General features: G+C 38.4%; 1 protein-coding gene and 1 long non-coding RNA gene across 2 annotated transcripts; both read left to right on the top strand.

The window, feature by feature from the left end:
- The first annotated feature begins 177 nt into the window (after positions 1-177).
- Positions 178-1780, top strand: LOC149702936 (uncharacterized). Its single transcript, XM_089866852.1, has 2 exons — positions 178-1257; positions 1324-1780. Exons 1-2 carry the CDS (start codon positions 661-663, stop codon positions 1726-1728), a joined length of 1002 nt encoding a protein of 333 aa, XP_089722978.1. The 5' UTR covers positions 178-660; the 3' UTR covers positions 1729-1780.
- A 9026-nt stretch (positions 1781-10806) lies between these two features.
- On the top strand, positions 10807-12006 carry LOC149702937 (uncharacterized). The gene is made up of 3 exons (XR_016381674.1): positions 10807-10867; positions 10930-10953; positions 11787-12006. It is a non-coding gene; the product is annotated as an uncharacterized LOC149702937 (long non-coding RNA).
- The last annotated feature ends 9496 nt before the right edge of the window (positions 12007-21502 follow it).

The following is a 21502-nucleotide window of genomic DNA, read 5'->3' on the forward strand; positions in this document are numbered from 1 at the left end:
TGTATTTGAAAAACCCATCTCCAATTAAGGGGCGTGTTGTTTGTTTCCAACAGAGTAAACTCGCCCAGAGAACAATTACAATGCAGAGCCACGTTTCGGCGTTAATGGCCCACAAAGGTGGTGCCAAACAAAAGAACAAACTTTAATTTGTTTCGTTCAGTAAGTGTTTCATGTGTCATAGATAAAACGCCATGATTAATGCACAAAGAAAATGTTATTGACAAGTTTTCGGACCGCGATGCTGAAATGTGGTGGTGCACCATCGTGCATGAACCACATTCTGTTTATTAAACCTAAGGGTACGTCTTCGAGTAGTTCTGGTAAATCGTCCCGTAAGAACTACAAGTAAGCCACACCGTTTAACCTGGGCTCTAGGAAATATGGCCCAATTAAATTGTCACCCACAATACTACACCACACGTTTAAGCTGAATTGTACTTTGTGAATTCTAACGCAAGTTGCGTGTGGTTTTTTCTTAATCAGCAAACCAATTGGCGGCTGCTTGTTTTTGGATCGTCCTCGAAAATAGTGAGAACTTCGCCTATTCTTAAAAAACAGAGCACTAAAACAGAGCACTATGTTTTTTAAGAAAGGAATAAAAGAGGTTTCACGTACATGTGTTTGTTTTATTAAACTCATAATTCAACGAAGTCTGTTACAATGCCTTTCTTCACAAATGCCGAATATGCGGATATGCACCTAATGTATGGACTAGCCGAGGGGAATGCCGCTGCAGCTGTACGCTTGTATCAGGAAAGATTACCGCAGAGGCGACTACCAAATCGACTGACGTTCGAGGCTGTGGACAGACGTTTGAGGCAAGATGGACGAATCCAACCGGCTGGACCTCAACCTAGAGCGAGAGCCATCCCAGAGGCCGTAGAAGACGAAGTTCTCACCATTTTCGAGGACGAGCCTGAATCAAGTACCCGCCAAGTTGGTCGCCGATTAGGCGTAAACCACACGCTCGTGTGGAAAATCCTCAGAAGCCACCGGTTTCATCCTTTCCATGTTCAAAAAGTTCAAGGTTTGAATCCAGCGGACTACCCACGACGCACGGCGTTTTGTCAGTGGTTTCTGGCTAAAGTAAACGATATCGATTTCCCACGGGATTTGTTGGTTACTGACGAAGCTAACTTTTCACGGGATGGTATTATTAACTTACATAATAAACATCAATGGTCCCAGCTAAACCCCCACGCAACTTGCGTTAGAAGTCACCAAGTACAATTCAGTTTAAACGTGTGGTGTGGTATTGTGGGTGACAATTTAATTGGGCCATATTTCCTAGAGCCCAGGTTAAACGGTGTGGCTTACTTGCAGTTCTTACGGGACGATTTACCGGAACTACTCGAAGACGTACCCTTAGGTTTGGTAAACAGAATGTGGTTCATGCACGATGGTGCACCACCACATTTCAGCATCGCGGTCCGAAATTATCTTAACGCGACCTTCCCTTTGCGGTGGTTAGGTCGAGGTGGACCTGTGGAGTGGCCTGCTCGATCACCCGATCTGAACCCTTGTGATTTCTTTCTTTGGGGCCACCTGAAAGACTTAGTTTATCAGACTGAAGTGCCCGATGTTGAAGAGCTACGTCGACGAATAATTCACGGCTGTCAAACAATTCGCGAAACTCCAGGCATTTTTCAACGTGTAAGGGAATCATTTGTAAGACGTGCTAATGTGTGCCTTAACGCGGGTGGTGAACACTTTGAACAATTTTTGTAACTAGTTGCAATTAAATGTTAAAACTTGTCAATAAATTCATTTTCTTCGTGCATTAATCATGGCGTTTCATCTATGACACATGAAACACTTACTGAACGAAACAAATTAAAGTTTGTTCTTGTTTTTGGGACCACCTTTGTGGGCCATTAACGCCGAAACGTGGCTCTGCATTGTAATTGTTCTCTGGGCGAGTTTACTCTGTTGGAAACAAACAACACGCCCCTTAATTGGAGATGGGTTTTTCAAATACATTCGAGATGTCCTTTTAGGTTTTCTCAAGGTCATACCTAACGTACAAGAGTGTTGTCCGTGATGATGAAGATTTGCGTAGCTTTTTACGGTTTGAGATAACAGGAACAAGCCAGGGATCTTCCAACATGTCCAAGTATCATTCGAAAGACTGCCTCGTTTTTGTAATGCCGCCCGTGGACATTTGGACTAATTCCTGAAAATAACGTTGTTTACGCTGTGCTAATAAAAGTCCCTTCAATCAGAACCATTTTACTTGGTGCTGGGAAGATCTTGAAACATCATGTCACTTGGGATTAATTTTACATTACCACCGTAGGCATACTTCTACTCATTTATACGCTTCTGATTAGTAAAGGTAGAAATCAATTGTTCGATTAAAGGCTATTGAAATTGTCTAGTAATTTTAAACAAGCTGGTTAGTCGGTCTTAAGTGTTACTCCTCATTTTTGGATATTTCCTTGTTTTAGGGGCGAATGTTTGGAAGGCCATATCTCCGTAACAAAATGTTGTACACCCCATGTTCTTTGGTACTTTCCGCTCAGTTTGGTCCCATAAACACGCCCCTTAATTTGTGATGGACTTTTCAGAAACACCCTGTATATATGTTTTGTGTTTTGACTGTTTTCCGAAGTTCAATTAAACATCGCTCATCAATTCTAATTTCTAATGCAGTTTATGATATTTTTTCAGCGAAAAGGAAGAGCTAAGACCCGCGCTAAGACCAAGTATACCCATTAGAACTTCTAGAAGAAGCCGAAAATTGGAGCAACAGGATGTATCACGTCTAAAATTGACTCGACGTGGAACCAATTTTATAACACTCTTTATGTTAGCCGCGTGCGGCTTTTACACCATCAGTTTCTTAATAGATTATTCCAAATACCCCACGGTTATGACCATGCACAGTGACCAGAATGAATTGGCCACTTTCCCTTCCATTGTATTGTGCAATACCAACAGGTACGTCAATCTAGAATTCAATGACCATCCAATTGAAAAATAGATGACCACGGCAAGATTATAGGCCCCATCGTTTGTAAGGCTCTATCGAGAACATTTTAGTTGCTAAGGTAACCCCCAAGTAAGACTTAATCCTTTTTAAAATCTTTAATGAGTTTTTAGTGAGTAGACCCTCAGTAATTATTACCCCTTTTAAAAAATCACCAATGAATCTCTATCCCTTTTAAAAATAGCCCCTCGACGCGCTACCTTTAACAGTGCTAAAATTATAAGCCGTAACCCAGACACAACCCATAATGCCCGTAACTTTTAAATCACCAATGAAAATAATAATAAATAATGAATCATTATCCATTTTTAAAGCATCAAAAGTAAACGTGAAAAAAATAATTAGAATGTGAAATACACCTTTATGTAAGCGTGAGCAAAAGTGTATAGATATGAAAACAAAAAGTGCACGTCATTAACAATTCCCCGCGTTTGGCTGTACACGACATGTAAACTGAGAAGCTAACTACCCTCCGCTCAACCGCCTACAGGAACTAACCAATCAGGGAAGAGCTTCTTGACGTCGTAGGTTTATAGAAAGTAGTACATAATGCTTGAGATCCAAACGTTAATTTAAGGTACTAGACCTAGCAACTGCTACTTTATGAGCTTGTTCCCTATGCCACGGTCGTGAAGGTAATCATAATTAGAGGGGGATCGACACTATTCTGGGATAAAAGAGGGCTTCTCATACAACACGGCGGGAGCAAGTTTCAACGAAGTGTACTTTTTGTTTTTATCTATATCTATATAAATCAAAGTCCTGACTGACTGACTGACAGACAGACAGACTGACTGACTGATAATCAACGCCCAGCCCAAACCGCTTGCCCTAGAAGGCTGAAAATTTGCAGGAACGTTACTCATGAGTAGTAAGGGCGTACTAAGAAATATTTTTCCAATCCGCCGCCATCTTAAAAAATGGCGCCCAGAAATGTAAAAACTTTTCTCTATGCAACAAAGTCCGCGCGTTTCAACCGATTTCAAAAATATTTAGTACACGGGTTTCCTATAACCTATACAGTAGACGGACTGAATGGTCTTTTGGGTTCGATTTGTTGCCATCTTTTTAAATGGCGGCCAAAAACTAAAAAAACATTCTTTATGGAATAATGTCCGCGTGAAAAGTAATAAAAAATGTCCCGATGGGCTGACGGGCAACGCCGAGTGCCTAGGGTGCTACAAAAATATTAGGCATCAGTAAAATCTACCCATTATCATTTTGATGGAAGTTCTTATTACACGCGAGCGACGCCGCGGGTAACAGCTAGTATCTATATACTTTTGAAAATCACTAATGAACGAAAATTATCATTAGTGAATAGCCCCTTGACGCGCTACCTTCTACAGTGCTAAAATTGTAACCCATACACCAAGACACAACCCATAATCTTCATCCCTTTTAAAATAACCAATGAAAATCTAAAACGAACGAAAAATATCATCTTAACACAATAGTAAGTAACTTTTACAACAGGAGAAGTGAAACTAATTGACTATCGTTTAGATGCCCATCAAACGATGTGGCTAAATACGCCACAATAGTCCCTGGTGAAGGTTGCACCGTCTAAACATCATTTTAAATTTATCTTTAAGTATTAAGAAGTCATATTTCTGCGAACGAGCGGCAGAAGAAGATTTTGATGTGTCCTTAAAGTGGAAGGTAGCAGAAAGCTTTATGAAGAGAACTTGTGACAGGCCCAAGGATTACGAAGTAATTTGTTTTAAAATTAATAATTAATAATGTTTTTAAAATTAAAATAATAAGAGTCTGATTCGTTGTTTCGTAACGTAGTTTTTCGAGTTCAACACGTCACAATTTGATTGCCATAATATTAAGAGCGAGTTTTTGTCTAGACTATTGGCTACGTTAGACTTTGCAATGCTTCTTACCGAAGAGGAAAAGACTAACGCCTCCCAGAAGAGTTCCGAGTTTGTAAAAGCGTGCTTGTACAACAGTAACTATTGCTCCCACGAGTAGGTTGTCATATTAGCGCGCCATTTGAGAAGAAATAGTATCTCTTTATGGAAATCCAAGTGATACAAAAAGGCTTACTGAAGTCTATTAGCAAAGGGGCTTGGCATATTTAAACCAAAAATATATTATAACAAAAATAGTTCTTCGAACTGAAGAAACCGTTTGGGGTCCCCTACTATCTACCCTTAAAACAGAGTTTGACTCTGAATATAAATGACCCGCCGATTTTCACTATGGTGTTATTTACTCTCAGTGGCCACATATTTTTTTTCTGATTTCAGTTAAGCCAGGACTAGATTTAATTATAGAAGTAGGAATGGAGAACGGTTAGTATTTACTTCAGTCCGACTCATAGCCCAGTACAGAGCTCCTCCCTTCAACACGTAACGAAAAGTTTAAATTATCTTTTTGGCTCACTTAAACCACGTTTTGATGACGTTGCTGACGGGGACGGCGAAAAATACGTAATTCCTTTTTACCTCAGTCGCTATGACTCGCCTCTTCTTTCATACCCCCCCCCGTCCCGTGGAGGAGGGTCCGAGACTTTGAAGCGCACCCACATTACTCTGTTCTCCATTCTACTTCTAAAATTAAATCTATCCCTTTTTAAGCCCTTTTCATTCAGAATTTTTAATTTATGGTGTTTTTTCTAGAAATTTTACTCAAATTAGGTCAGCAATGTTTGGAAACAATTGCTTTCGCACCAACTTTGACGATCCATCGACTTCTTACGGTTACATAAGTGGTAGGTTGATCTCTTTCTCTAGAGGTCTTTTTCTTTTGAATTTTGTAAAGACGTTCTTAAAGCCAAGAAAATTATTTTGTCTACGTAAATAAGAAAAGTTGCCGAAAAACTGGCATGCAGGGCGTTCAAAAAAAAAGGATAATAGGACCGAAGTGTGTATATATATGTTCCAAGTTCTTTGGAGGATGCACAGAGTGTCATCGCTCTTCAATTATCCCCTTCTGCTTCCATTTAATACCGATTTATTTTTCTTCACAGGGTTAAGTTTGGCTTTCGACGTGGATGTGAAAGAGTATCTTACATCATTTGTATCAAATATGGGTCTTCACGTAGAAATTCAACATAACAAAAATGTCCTCCCTAAATTAACATCAGATATAATTCACGTCTCCCCTGACACCTACACCTACATTAGCATGGACCAGGTTAGAGACTTTACCATACCAATTTTAACATTAAAATCAAAAATAGGAAGAATTAAGTCTTTTTTACACAGATTTACGAAAAAAGATTGAAGGCACCTTACATCGATAATTGCCGCGAATATAAGGATGATTCTAGAAAGGTATCACCTTGGTTTTAGATACCAGTGAGCACGTATGAGAAGGAGAATCATAGATAGAAGAGGGAAGGTAACTATAACGGCACAGCCTGATATCGCTCTCACGCGCACCTACTTCGGCGCACAGCCGAGGATTCAGACGTCACGTGATCCGTTAAAGCATAGCGCGGCTCCTGTGTATCCCCTACAAGGGGACTTTCCTCCTGAACTCCGGTTTTGGCTTGGAAAAGGATAGTGGGCGGGATTTATAAGTGCACGTATAAATCTCGCCCACAAATGCCTCTAGCTTCGGGAAGCTAAAACTGGAGGAAATTCAAACGCCGTTAACGAAAAAACGGCTCACACCAGAGATCAGCGTGGTAACTGTATCTTAGGCAGGCTAAGGTTAGTTTACCGAGGCCCTGTTAGCACGTACAAGAATCACCTAAGCCTCGACCGAGTCGACCGTAATACTGACCGAAACGTAACCGAACTTCTGTTTTATTTTTAATCTCTGTTGCGCCGGCTGCGCATGCGCGGCACTCTGATATCGAGCCACACCACTGGTACCGGTTTTGAAAGGGGCACTGACGGAGAATTTGGGCTCTCCGACTCTCCTTCTCAAACGTCCTCACAAGGGGGTTCCTAAAATGTGGGTAGTACAGAACTACAGTAGGTTTTATGGGCGGACAATTCATAGTCGAAAATGTTTATGATATTTTTCTCAAAGGGAAACACCCTAAACCAATTATGTTTGGATTGTTTTACAGATGACCCCTCATATCATCTTGAAATGCCTGCACGTACAAAGCGAAGCTTCGTCCTATATCCATACCTTTTATAAGGAGGAGTCTAGCTTTGCACTTGCTGACATTTCAGTGAAACATTGACTGTTGTTGGGTGAAAAAATACAGATATGTAATTAAAATCTTCTTGTCTCATAAGAGTTGCATGGATGAATGTTGGAATAACCTCACCATGGAGAAATGCAATTGCAAGGATCCATTGGTGAATTACCCCATGACGGACAATCCTTGTGATATCTTGGATGCGACACAAAGTAAACCACAAGGTGTTTCAGATAAAAAAACTCACGTCCATTTTCGAAAGAAAAACAAACTCTCGGTGGCGCATTCATTTCTTCCCTAAAAGAATATAATAAGTACCATAAGTAAACAAGATATATGCCATAAGTATATACTTCTTAATGCTAGAGACTTACTGAGAGCTAGTTCGAGAACGACGCGAGAATTGACTGCACACTGTTTTGCAGTCCATCTTCATATTTAGGCTATACTAAACCTTTGTCAGCGCCTCACCAGGCGTTGCTGTGCGAGAATTTATGACGTTTCACCAACGTCACTTCATGACAAGCTCTCAGTAACCAGTGACAACTTATGGAAGTACTCAAAGCGTATTCCATTTACTGCTCTGGGTCGATCTCGAAGCGCTCTGCAATTCAATTTGTAAATAAAGATCCGCTCGCGCTTGGATTTCAATTTTCCGTTTGCTGAGTCATATAGAAACCAAATTCGCTTCACAAAATTATAAGTGAATAATAAACTATGAGCTCTCTCTGAAAAACAGTACGGACAAAGAAACCAACAAACTTTCGGAAATGTATATTACATTTTTATCTGCGTCATCTGTATCAATGTTAAGTCAAAGTCCACACTGACTACTTCGTTGAAATCATCAAAGGTACATAGAAAAAACACAAAGTATCTAACAACCATTTTAGCCTGCCTTTGCCACCGCCTGACTCGCTATCGGGAATCGTTTTGAAATCATTTTAAGTCAATCAGATTATTCATTGATGAGCTACTCGTTATTCCCCTGCGAATTATAGTGGTCAACCGAGAAACTATGGTAACTCCAGAGTTTACTTTGTGTCGGACAAAAACGCGGGCCTTTGCCTTTCGCGTTGCAAACTTGCAGTACGATATTTGTAGTGAGTTAACATGCATGGGGTGTTGGAAGTGATTATAATAAAGTTTGACCCCCTTCAAAACGGATGTCGATGAAAAAGCTTCCAGTTAGACACTTTATGTGATTTTTCCTATGTACGCCCAATACGAGGGTTACCTACAATTTTTTACCATCGAAGTAGACTATTTACTGTTTTGTTTAAAGGGTATGCTTTTTGTTTGTAGAGTGTTGCGTATATGGTGCCCGAGAACAACTCCTAGAAAATGTTAGAAAATGCGATTGCCGACATTCTTGCGAGTAAATATGCCTTATTTTGGTCTTACCATTAAATTCAGGATCTTTTATCTATCATTTGTGTGTGACTGTGTCTGTATTACCTCTTCGAGGCATTATTAAAATCAGGGATTGATTTGATTTTAGAAGTAGGAATGTAATCTGGGCGCGCGTCAAAGTCCGGACCCACTTCCACGGGACGGAGGGGTATGAAAGGAAGAGGCGAGTGATAGCGACAGAGGTAAAAAGGAATTACGTGTTTTGGCCGTCCCCGTCAGCAACGTCATCAAAAACGTAGTTTAAGTGAGCCAATAAGATAATTTAAACTTTTCGTCACGTGTTGGAGGGAGGGCTCTATACTGGGTTACGAGTCGGACTGAAGTAAATACTAACCGTTCTCCATTCCTACTTCTAAAATTAAATATATTCCTGCTAATTAAGCTGGATTAATAAACCAAAGCAGGTGCCAAATTACACTGAATGATTTTCGTGTGAAACACAAATCTCAGTTTGTAAAACAAACTTTCATAAGTTTCAAAGTGTATACTAATAAATGGAGATTATTGAGCATTTGAAAGCAAATATCTATAGTTGATGATTGATCACGCTCCCATATTGTTCTCTGTATACCAATTACAAATTGCGTGTGATCATTCAAGGGTAGGTTTTATATATTACATACAATTGTGCCTTGAGTACACCCTAAGTACAGCGATTATGCATTGAGTCAATGGTACCTCGGCTGAGTTGTTTAAATGAAATTTAAACATTTTTACCGTGAAATTTTAATTTGTTATATGAAATTTATGCTTAATATATTGCTTAATTAATATATTTGCCTTTTTATTTATAGATCAGTGCATTATACAGTGTCGCTGTCAACACTAAGTCAAATTGTAAGCGTATCCCATATCAAACTTATTTACTTGTGATTAGGGATGAACCGGTACCGATACCATATCGGTATTGGCGCCGATACTCGGGGTTTCCCGATAGTATCGGATCCGTTGGTTTAATATGATAATAAACCGATACTCATTCAAAATGCTTTAGATGACGTTACATGACATTTTTAGGTCTTTCAGTAATGTATTGATGGTGATAATACATTTCTATAAATGTCAGTAAGCCGTGATATTAATTTATTATAACATTGTACTTGGTAGTATAATTCATGAAATTACTCTAATTATTTCGTAGTATTTTTTATACATATGTAAATCTCACTGAACTACTAAAAATATCGGTATCGGTTGAAGTATCGGGTTTTGGATCATAGTGAGTAAATATCGGTACCGATCGGTATCGGTTCATGTTTGCACCGGTATCGATCGGTGTCGAGTTAAGGCTGGTATCGGTCATCTCTACTTATGATTGTACACAAAGTTGTCACTAAAGGGGTCAAAAACATTTCAAATTCTTACCTGATGTTTATGGGCTGCAGTGTTGATGGTTAGTGATAATCCCCTAACCATCTTACCTCTTTTCTCCCTGGATTCCTAAATGTTCTGACAAGACTGTTGTGGGTCAGCTAAACCCTTATAGTGAAAAATAGCATATTTATTTCAGTGCAATTACAAACGCACAGGATGTTAGAAATTAAGGGGGTGTTCTCATTGCAATTTCGAGTCTAAAATGTTTTATGACATTTTTCCGTCCGGGCCATCGTTTTCAAATTAATAGTGGAGTACTTTATGAATGACCCCTTAAAACAATCCAAACGTTACGGCAAAAATGCCATAGAACATTTTAGACTCGAAATCGCGATAAGAACGCTTCCTAAATTTCTGATAGACATTTCCAAAAAGAGTGGTAGGACGGAAGTAGAGTCAAAGAGGAGAGAAAGAGGGAGAGAGAATCAGTATAGGCAGCCATGATCCATGCGTGATGAAAACGGGGATAAATCTACGGTACACCGCGGCCGCGCTGCGCCTGAGCGCAGCTTTCTCGCACATAGTTGACGTAGGGGATGACAGAGATAAGGCGAGGAGGTCAATCCCCCAATGCGCAAAGGATGTGCGTCCTAAAACTAAACGTACCGAAAATTGTTTTTACTACCCCCTATTTTCCCATTTTTCGGCGGATTTTACAAAGCACCTTTCGATCTCCCTCTCTCTCCTCTTTGGTAGAGTGATGGGTGATTTTGAGTCAAAAATGTGCCATAACATTCTCAAATCAAAATTTCCCAAAAACACCCATTCTACATCGGTCCTACCACAATTTTTGGAACACCTTGCGTATAAATATTTTCTAGCACGGAATCAACAACGATACTGGATCTGGATTGTGCGTATTGAATGCTTTGAAAAATGTCAACTTTCTTTAAGATTCATAGACCATTTCAAATTACAGAGTTCGCTTTTACTTACGAAATTCGGACATCACAAGATTCGAATCGAATCCCAAGTATCGGGTCTGTACCTACTAAATTTTATATCTGAAAATATTTCCAAGATAATTAAATATCATTTACAGGTAACAGACTTCTTTTCAAACCTGGTTAGTATAGAATCATTTCACTTAACTAGCAAATGTTCCCTTAAAATGTGTGGATGTTATCGCTACTTTACCAGGCCGCTATTTTCTAAAATGGCCGTAGTTTCAAGCCAAAAATCAAACTTCCTTGTATAGATTGTTAACCAGTTTTTCAAATATCAGTGAAACTGGAAATTCTGTTAGAACAGTTAAAAGTTGCCGACAGAATACTGGCAGGATGTTTTAGTTCCTTTTCCGACGGCCATTTTCAAACATGGTGGAATATTCAAACCGAAAACGATAGATTCTGTCTACAGGATATAGTAAACCTGTAAACATAATTTTAGTCAATTCGGTTGAAAAAAAAAACTAAAATAATTCGGGAGTTTTCATTTCTGGATGCCATTTTCCAAGATGGCGGAATATTCAAACCGAAAACCTTATATTCTGTCTACAGGGTGCAGTGAACCTGTATACTTAATTTTAGTCAAATCTACTAAAAAAACCAGAAATAATTCCGTTAGTAAGTTGTTTTCATTTCTGCCTGCCATTTTCCAAGATAGCGGCATATTCAAACCGAAAACAGTACATTCGGTCTACAGGATTTAGTAAATCTGTATACAAAATTTTAGTCAATACCCGAAATAATTCCGTTTGTAAGGGGTTTTCATTTCTGGCTGCCATTTTCCAAGATGGTGGCGGATTGGAAAAACCATTTTTAGTGAGCACATACTACGTAGCATATTTTAGCGGCCTAGGTAAAGTTGTTTGGGCTAGGAATTTATCATAAGTCAATCAGGTCTTATTTTTACACATATGTAAACTAATTTCGGTTTAATTGTATTTTTCTGATTAAGGGTGGACAATTTGGTCTTTGGTTAGGCCTGTCACTTGCCGACATTTTTGGTGGATTTTACTACAACATTTTGGCATATTTGTTCAAAAGAAAAAACAAAAAATACGTTCTGAAAAAAACCGTTCAACATAGACGATTAAATTCAGCGATATATTTTTAAAATAATTCAGTTTTAACAGGGAAAGATTTAATTTTAGAAGTAGGAATGGAAAACGGTTAGTATTTACTTCAGTCCGACTCATAGCCCAGTATAGAGCCCCTCCCTCCAACACGTAACGAAAGTTTAAATTATCTTATTGGCTCACTTGAACTACGTTTTGATGACGTTGCTGGCGGGGACGGCGAAAAATACTTAATTCCTTTTTACCTCTGTCGCTATGATTCGCCTCTTCTTTCATTCCCCTCCGTCCCGTGGAAGGGGGTCCGGGACTTTGACGCACGCCCACATTATTCTGTTCTCCATTCCTACTCCTAAAATTAAATCTATCCCTGATTTTAAGATAAAAGCGCTTCACTAAAAACAGGCATTTCCGCAAATTATAATTTCTATTTAATCCGAGCTTCGACAAATTAAATGTTAAATTAATGTTAATTAATAAAGTATAAAAGTTGAATAAATAAATTACGTAATCTTTTAATTCTTTGGAACATATTAAATATAATAAATGTTTCACTATTAAATTTTCTTTTGGGAACAGTAGAACAGCGGAAAACGTTTACTAAACAGTAAGGACAACAAAACAGGGTCACTAAAAATGTTTCAAAATTTGTAATCGACGTTTTAGCTACGTGTTATTATACAGGGCGTTTCTGATAAGTCTGCCATAAATTAAGGGGTGTTCTTTGGGCCATTTTGAGTCGAAAATATTCTGGGCCACCGTTTAAAAGTGTTGATTTAATTAAGAAACTAAAAGACAAAGCTAATTTAATTAAGGGGTCATACCTAAAACACTCAAATCATAACTCGAAAACAGTGACCCTTAGGGAAAAAATGGAGATAGAACCCTGTATAATACCGAGCTCTATAGCAGCTTAACTCACAGAAGTCCTGACAACACTGCTGTGGTGACTAATTCATTTTCTCGAAAAGCCCGTCGCGCACAGTGGGAGAGCTAGCTTTGGGAACGATTGAAAAATTCCCTGATTGTATTTGGAATCAAATAAAGACTACGAATTTTAAAAACGAGTATGACTGATTTAATTATAAATCTGGTTTAAACAAATTAAATTACATATGCTAATTTGTAGCTTACAATTGGGCTCTTTTGGAGCCATCTAAATTACATTGGCTAATTTGTAGCGAGCTAAAAACTTGTGACCATTTGGGTCCGCGTACAATTCGAGAGTTCCCCATTTTCTGTTACAAAAGCTTCCACTTCAACTCTGTTTACCCAATCACCCTTGACCTTCGGTATAATTTACTTACAAATAGGTAAAAAAACTAATCTATTTCCATTAAAAAACATCTTAGACTAACAATCATAGAAAAGCCCCTAAAACAGGTTTTTTCGTGTATCGTCTTTTATAACAACATTAACTTTGATTTTTTAGAAAAATAACTGCACTGAAGTTTAAGCCTCGAGAGGGGAAGGAATTTTATGAAACCCCTTTAGTGTCAATTAAGATAATTAGGTAAGTCAGATCAAAAGTCTGCAACATATTCTTCCATAAAAGATAAGGAGCGAGTGACCCGATACTGATAACAATGCAATTGACTCGAGCCATGGTTCGGTTAAAGGAGGGGGAAGTACCTATAACCGAAAACAACTTGACCTTCGACCATGGACGGTCCCGGTGTCACTATTTACTATTCCTGGTAAAAACAAATTTTTGTAAGTAAAGCATCGTTCTTATTGGAACATTAGAAAAAGAGAGCGTGGGGGTTGTAGAAGATTTATGTATATAAGTCCAATTGAACACTATGATATCCATCTTTCTTTTCTACAGCTATCGCCTAGAACAGTCATGAATTTCAAACGCCACCAAGGTAAACCTAAACCCCGTCGTCCAATCACCGCTGGTGATTATCTTCCCATTTGGCAAAGGTGGTCAGGGACTACTCGGCGCAATCCCTACACACTTGACCGTCGCCCGGGAGCCCAAAATGCCGCAGCACCAGCCCAAGGAACACAGCCTAACGGGTACTGTCACCGTGGTCGCCATCCCCGGGGAAGCCCATACCTAGGGCGTGGAAGAGCCGCATACGTCCTAGATAAGCGTGTAAAGAACGCGTCGAACACGGCCATGGGAGCGCCGTTGCCCCCTAGTGGTGCAGCCGATGGCAACGTCAAGATCCCGCCTGTTGCAACTTCGGCCCTGAAACCTACGGGAACTTCCAAGGCCTCAACGACCCCGAGCCTACGAGGGCGGCGACTCGGAGGACTACTCCAACGCCAAGCCCGGCTAAAATTGCTCCGGCCGTGGCAACCCCCAGTGAGGACGTCCTCATTGCGACACCGGTACAGGAAACGCCCAAAGCCCAACGATGCGGCGCCAACACCTCCATCGTGCCCGCCGACGGTGGATGGAGTTCCAACACCAAATTGGATGGACAAGCTCGATTATGAACTTTAAGTTAAATTTAATTCTAAGTTATTATTTCACGCTTTAAGCGATGTAAGATCATTTGAGGTGGAAAATCCTCAATAAACTAGTGGCGGTAGAGAGGGGCGTAGAATGTGAATCCCTCCCTCTCGACGTACTCTTGCAAGAGGGGATACAGTAGGGGGATGACACTGAGCTAAGAGATAGACGGGTATGACGTTTGCATACATAGTACTGCCATTACTCTATTGGACTTCTTTCGAATTGGAGTTGGTGATTTATCGACTGCTAAATTTATGTTGAAAAACAATAACTTTCCAAGTCGCTTAAAAACCACACACTCAAATTTGCTACTATTTAGAGGGATTTTTTAAACATTTGCCGTTGAAACAGTTATTAGGCCTATATTGAAATTTTGTAAATTATCGCATTCATGTTCTAATAACGCATTGATTTTAAGATTCTCCCCCATTTAACCCAAAAACAGTTTTCCCAATTCCCATTTCTCCCAAACTCATTTGTCCCAAAATATTTTTCACCCTAAACAGAATGATTACAACCCAACCCAACCTAGTTATGTCCTGCGTACTCACTTTACCAACAGAGTCCAAAGGCCTCGCTACCACTCTCTCCTTCATGACCCCTATTACTCGGTTTTCTATCACCGCGGACCGATCAAGAGGATGGTTGTGCTCCTTTTTAACGTATATGCTCGATTTATCAACAGTGGCTGCCGTAACTTTACAATCACCGACCGAACATCGCCAGCACGCGCGATCTTTAACGCGGTTTTTAATCATTAAGAGTTGTCCGCGCACAATGGGCGCAGGTTTTCGTTTTGTCGTATTAACCCACTCAGTTTCGATTTTCCGAATGATAGATTTTAATTAACAACACTCGTTTTATACACGATTAAAAATACCTTAATATTTCTCTAAATTTTTTAAAGCGTCAAACAAGGCTAATTTTTTCTAGGTCTTTTTTACTTCTATAGGCTAAAATTAGATCTCAACTTCCGGGCTTGGGCGAAACAGGAAAAAAATATTTTGGGCCAAATATTCCTTTAGGGAATTATGGGATTGGGGAAAATGGGAACATACCGATTTGAATTATAGTTAACGCTGAACTGACCTTCGGACCACCCGACCTCGACCGCCCCCCGGAATGACCATTTGACCCTGGACTGCCCCGATTTCCGATGCTGGACCGAGATTGGACTACCCTTGAAACTTGACAAAAAAAAGACTGATTCGGTTTTCGGTTTTCGGTTTTCGGTTTTCATTTTAAAAAACCGATTTTAACTAAGAGAAAAACTCAGGGAAATAAATAGTTGACAAATATACGGGAAAAAAATCCGTAGAAAACTCAGGGAAATCGGTTTTCCAAAAGTTGAATGAATTTTAACAATTTTCTAATAATTAAAAACTATAATTAAAAACTTAATTTTTAATTAACTTGTAAAAATCCATGTATATATGTATAAATATAAAAGTATTTTATAAATAAAAATTTTCAATGAAACGAAATAAGTAGCACTACTTCATTTCTTACAAATGCAAGGGTTGTGATTCTTATATGGTTAACTTCAACACGTTTATTCAAATTATTCCAAGCATTTACTTCCAAAAAAAAATTCATTTACATATTGAAATATATAGTCGTAGGTCGTTAAAAAAAACCAATTTTCTTAACGTCAACTACATCGCGTCAGTTAAGGTCTGATCGTAATCGAGTCATAGCTTTGGACCTTATATTTACCCAGCAAACATTCTCTCATTGCACGGCTATAATTCAGCTATAGTTTAGACAAATGCTAAACAGTCATGCTGGCAAACTAAGAATATAGTTTGAGGTATAAAGAGAGGATAGTGTTTACAAACCATAGTAATTATGAATAGAGCTTTGAATAATTCTTAATTAAATCATAAATTTTAACTTCTGCAGTTGCTAATCAACATCGAGCAATAGGGACTTGGCAGTACTACGTCATGCAACCTTCCACTAGTGCTAAAAAACATACCAAAAGGAGGGGTTTATATAGCTTTCATTCTTTTAAAAAAACATACCACAATGGCTCTGGGGGCGGAGTTAAACCCCAATTGCCAAGTCCCTATAATTGCGTATCTGAGTAAATACGTTTGTAGGTAGTCCTCTCGATTCGGAGAGGTATTATTTTGGTGTCCCAACTTATTTCTTAATCTGAATTAAACGATAAGATAGTTTTGTGAAACATTTCTAGGGCACTATTCCAAGAAAGAAAAAAATAGAATAAGAAATTACTAAACAGTTATGAAACACATAAAAAACGTCATCGTAAAATGGTTCGAAATCATCAATAAAATAAGTGCCTAATCGCGTGTTAGCTAAACCATTTAGAGATCGATGAGTCCTATGTACTTAAGTACAGAGTACAGTGGTTAAAGGCAAAGTCTTTGCAAAATTTAATCTATGGCATTTTACTGCTTGCAGTCTCCATTAAACTCCCGATATCTCGATCAAAAACTCCTTAAAAATACTGAAAACTGAATAAACCTACAGTTTAATTAGTAAAAATTTACGAAAGTTTACAACCCTAAATATAAACTTTGAAAAAGTTATAAAACAAACTGATAATTTTAGGAATATTTTGTTTTTAAGATTTTTATGCTCATTTATTAGTATAAATCAGAAGTAAATAGGAGAAGTTCATGTACGTATCAAAGGGGATTTCGCAAGGCGTCGAGTCATGGATTTTGGCGGGAACTCGAGGATGTATACACTTCCCCAAAACAATTTTCTTTTCGTTCAGCTGGTTCAAGGATTTTAGTTAGCTTTATGACCGTGTGGTGGCGAGTGTAAAACATTTCCCTCGATATTGGATGAACTCAAACTTTGCGCCGCAGATCGTGTTTTTACGGGAAAAGGGACGCCTTACCCTAGCTAAAGCTGCCGCTCTCTGATTGGATGAACTCAAATTTTGCGCAGCTAATCGTGTTTTTACGGGAAAAGGGACGCCTTACACTAGCTAAAGCTGCCTCTCTCTGATTGGATGAACTCAAACTTTGCGCCGCAGATCGTGTTTTTACGGCAAAAGGGACGCCTTACGCTAGCTGAAGCTGGAGATACGTACTTCCCCCTATTTACTTCTAGTATAAATCGATTAAAATGTTTGTCGATTATCGCTAAACATCACGTGCGTGTTTTGCGTTTAAGATAATGATCTATAGATTGGAAAAAAGAAAACAGAAAAACAAAAGACAAAAGGAAGTTAATGGAAGGCTTAAATCAATATATGGGAGCTGAACAAGTCAACTCCCCGTGGCCTCGCGAGTCATCAAAATAACGCGCTGACATTTTAATGAGTTTTCCCATGAATAAAAATAACTAAAGATAGATATTGGAAAAACCGAGGGGCTAGTCATTCGCCCAAATTTTGTAAACCTGATTTCTAATTTCTGAATTTTTATGTGAATTCCGATGATTACCGAATGAATTCCTTTATTTCCGTGATTACGATTATTTTCGGTGATTTCCATAATCTTTACACTGATATCCCGTTATTGCCGCAGATTACTTGTGATTTCCGTTTGAATTCCAATGAATTCCCGTGATACATTTGGTGAATGCCGTGATTACCACTGGATTCTTCGTCAATTACAATGAATGCAGTGATTATTTATATTTCAACTGATTACGATTTTTATTTTGCATTTTCGAATTCCTCGTTGTATTATGTGTGACTACTGAGATGATTACAAAAGTTTACTAGTAATCGGAGATTTCTGATTACCTTTGATTACCCACAAGAATGATTTTGATTACTGATGATTTTCTAAGAATTCTAGAAATCAAGTAATCGATTTCTGCGGTTTTGTACACCTGATTATTCAAGCGGCTAACCCCTCGACTGACATTTGAATGAATTCTCTCAAGAAAAGCAATAGGTCAAGATACCTAAATATTGTCTAAAACTCTTATATTTTTGATTCTTTTAGTTAGTTCATTCACTAAGATTACTTACACTCAGTTGTAGACCAACACCTATTTTTGATTTTTTTTCTTTTTAAAAATTTCAAATTGTCAAATTTTCTTTCTTTAATCAACTGTTAAATTCTATTGTGAAGTCAGAGATTTAGTTTTACAGTCGTAAACCGAAAGTTACCGACATATACCTTGACAAAAACTAAACATCAAATGAATATTTTATCATTTGAAAATTTTTATAATTTCTCGGCATTTACTCTCGTCCGAAACAGTGCTGTTCGTTATTCATACCATAATGGTAGCAATTCCTTAAAAAAAATGGGATCACGCGCCTCAATTTATAGTTTCTCACGATTGAGTAAAGTGCCCCCTTCCATTTACGTTTCAACTTCTTGACATTTCGCGTTTCAAGACCTTGATGGACTTGAAGTGGAACTTCTTTCTCGTAATACAATTTTTACTGACTTAGTCACGAAATGTTTGTATAAATATAATAACTTCCTTCCAGCGGTGAATTTTAATGAATAGATGAGAGACAATATAAGAAGCACGTCATTATTGTCATCATTATTTATAATAGAAACGTTACCATCAGTCGTGGCATTTCAATTTCTCTAAGACGAAAGGGTTGCAATATGTATACTAGTTACCCTGGAAGTCTAGGTTTTTATCAAACACGAGACTTCAATAAAGTGGATTTGAGTCTGAAATATCACCAAGATTTTCAAAATTCTTTAACAAGGTTTGTAATATCTTTAAATGCAATTAACTTTACAACTGGTTTCCACTTAAACAAAAGGAAAATTAATTAACAGCTTAAAAAGCCTGGTGTAGTGCCTAATATGATTTTTAAGTCTCACGTTTCGGTTTATCAAGTTGCCTTTGCATAAAACATGGACGGGGAATAAACCATTTCGATGTAACTAAGAGGGAAAGACACGGGGTAAAATTTTGCCTTCCATCTTGCTTTTCGCGCCTGCGCTGTAGTATTTTTGTATAATAAGAGTGCGCAGAGACGGCAATGTATCAATGTGTCCCGATACTGAGGATTGCCTACCCCTTTCTTAAGTCGAAAAGGTCTATTATAGAGAATCAGAATAAGCCTCTTCGATATAACTAAGATCGAAAGACAAGTGGTAAAACTTTGCCTTCGATATCGCTTTTCCGCGCCTGCGCTTTAGGTGTTTTGGGTGCAGAGAGTGCGCAGAGATGGCTATGGGTCAACCCCCTTGTATGTCCCGATACTGAGGGTCCTACCCCACTTTTTTAACATCGATGAAATTTATTGGCTAGTCTTAAACGATACAAAACACAAAGTTTGATGGGGGACAAAAAACTGTCATCGTCCAAGGTTGTTGGTACCACGTGATTTTTGAGCCTTTTCAGGCTCTCTTCAACCCTTAGCTTCTTCTACACGTCTACCATTATGATACTTCTTTGGTGACCTTGCAACGAGGATATCGCCTGATGGATATGCAGGGGTAAAAAACCATTGCTTAGTTTTCTCTCTACAATTCACCGTTCAGGCTCAGATCAACTTTTAAGCGGTTTCCACGCTTCTTCGTGACAAAGGAAAACCATTTTCCTGTTTTATTTGTTGTAATTCATCGAAAAAAGTATAAAAAAATATCAGAAGTATATGATACTTCTCTTTGAGAGAAGTATTGTAACATGATGGTTCCCAACATCAGAACATTTCGAGGAAAGTTACTAAACCGAATCAAATACGAGATAAATAATTCCCTTGACTTTATCATCCTGAGCAGTACTTCTGTCAATTCCTGTTAATGTTTGTTAAATTATTAGAACATTTTGCCTGTAAGAGGGCTTTTTCGCGAACGCTCTCGTGTAACACGTTAAACATTTCTACAGGGGTCTATGGAAAATACCTTAGCTGCTTCACCCCTAAATGGTATCTTTCCCAAAATGTATTAAGTATCGGCAATGGTATGATTCAGTTATTACCCGAACGCCGTGTGTAATTTTTAGATAAGCTTTAGAAATTCGACTAACAAAATTAGGGATGAACCGGTACCGATACCATATCGGTATCGGCACCGATACTCAGGGTTTCCCGATAGTATCGGATCGGTTGGTTCGATACCGATACTAAACCGATACTCGTTTAAAATGCGTTATATGACGCTACATGACATTTTTAGGCGTTTTCGTAACGTAATGATGGTGATAATATCTCATTTCTATGAATTACAATCGTGACGAGTTCTCATTTATATAAAAAGTACCTGAATTCAGTTTATCTAACAACTAATAAGCGAAAACCTTTCTTAGTACGCGCCTGTAGGGATGAACCGATACCATATCGGTATCGATCGGTATCGGTTCATGTTTGTACCGGTTTCGATCGGTATCGGGTTAAGCCTGGTATCGGCCATCTCTAAACAAAATCATAAATAGACAAGAAATCAATGTGGGCAAATACCAGACTCTAGCTTACCTCTGACTTTTGAAAAGAGTCTAGTGATATAGTACATTACTGAAAAAAGTGCGTGCTATATGGTAGTTCGTTAAGTCTATTATTGGCCCACAAATAATCTCACTGTCGTTAGGGCTTGTTTATCATAGGCTTTAAAATGATATTTTCACAAACATTTTGGTCGTATAGTTCAAAGCCTTACGTGGAAATTGTAGAAAAAAAGAGATCTTTGAAATCTCAAGAAAATTTCAAGTGAAAAAATACGTATATTTATAATTGGGCAAAAACGTGTCGCAACTTTGAAACATATATATTTGAATTTTTTACGGTATTTTCTTTCAGTGAAAATCAAAATTTAAGCAAAATTAGCCCAAGTATACCAATTAGATCATCAAGAAGAAACCGAAAATTAGAGCAAAATGCGCAATCCCTTCAAAAATGGAAACGACTTGGAAACAGTTTTACAAGACTCGTTATGTTAGCCGCTTGTAGCTATTATACCATCAGTTTCTTGATCGACTATTTCAAATACCCCACCGTTATGACCATGCACAAAGACGAAAATGAGTGGGCTACTTTCCCTACTATTGTACTGTGTAATACAAACAAGTAAGTCATATTTTATGAACATTACAACCTTCTTTTAAGCTGGCCGTTCATTGTGTTGAACATTTGAACCTTCCCTTTTAGTTGGCCCTTCATACAGTTCAACATTTTAGCCTCCCCTTTTAGCAGGCTCGTCATACTGTTCAACATTTGAACCTTCCCTTTAG

Source organism: Phalangium opilio, unplaced genomic scaffold (genome assembly GCF_054372755.1).
Source record: "Phalangium opilio isolate 3A_F unplaced genomic scaffold, DU_Popi_V2 ptg000017l_1, whole genome shotgun sequence".
NCBI classification, from domain to species: Eukaryota; Metazoa; Arthropoda; class Arachnida; order Opiliones; family Phalangiidae; genus Phalangium; species Phalangium opilio.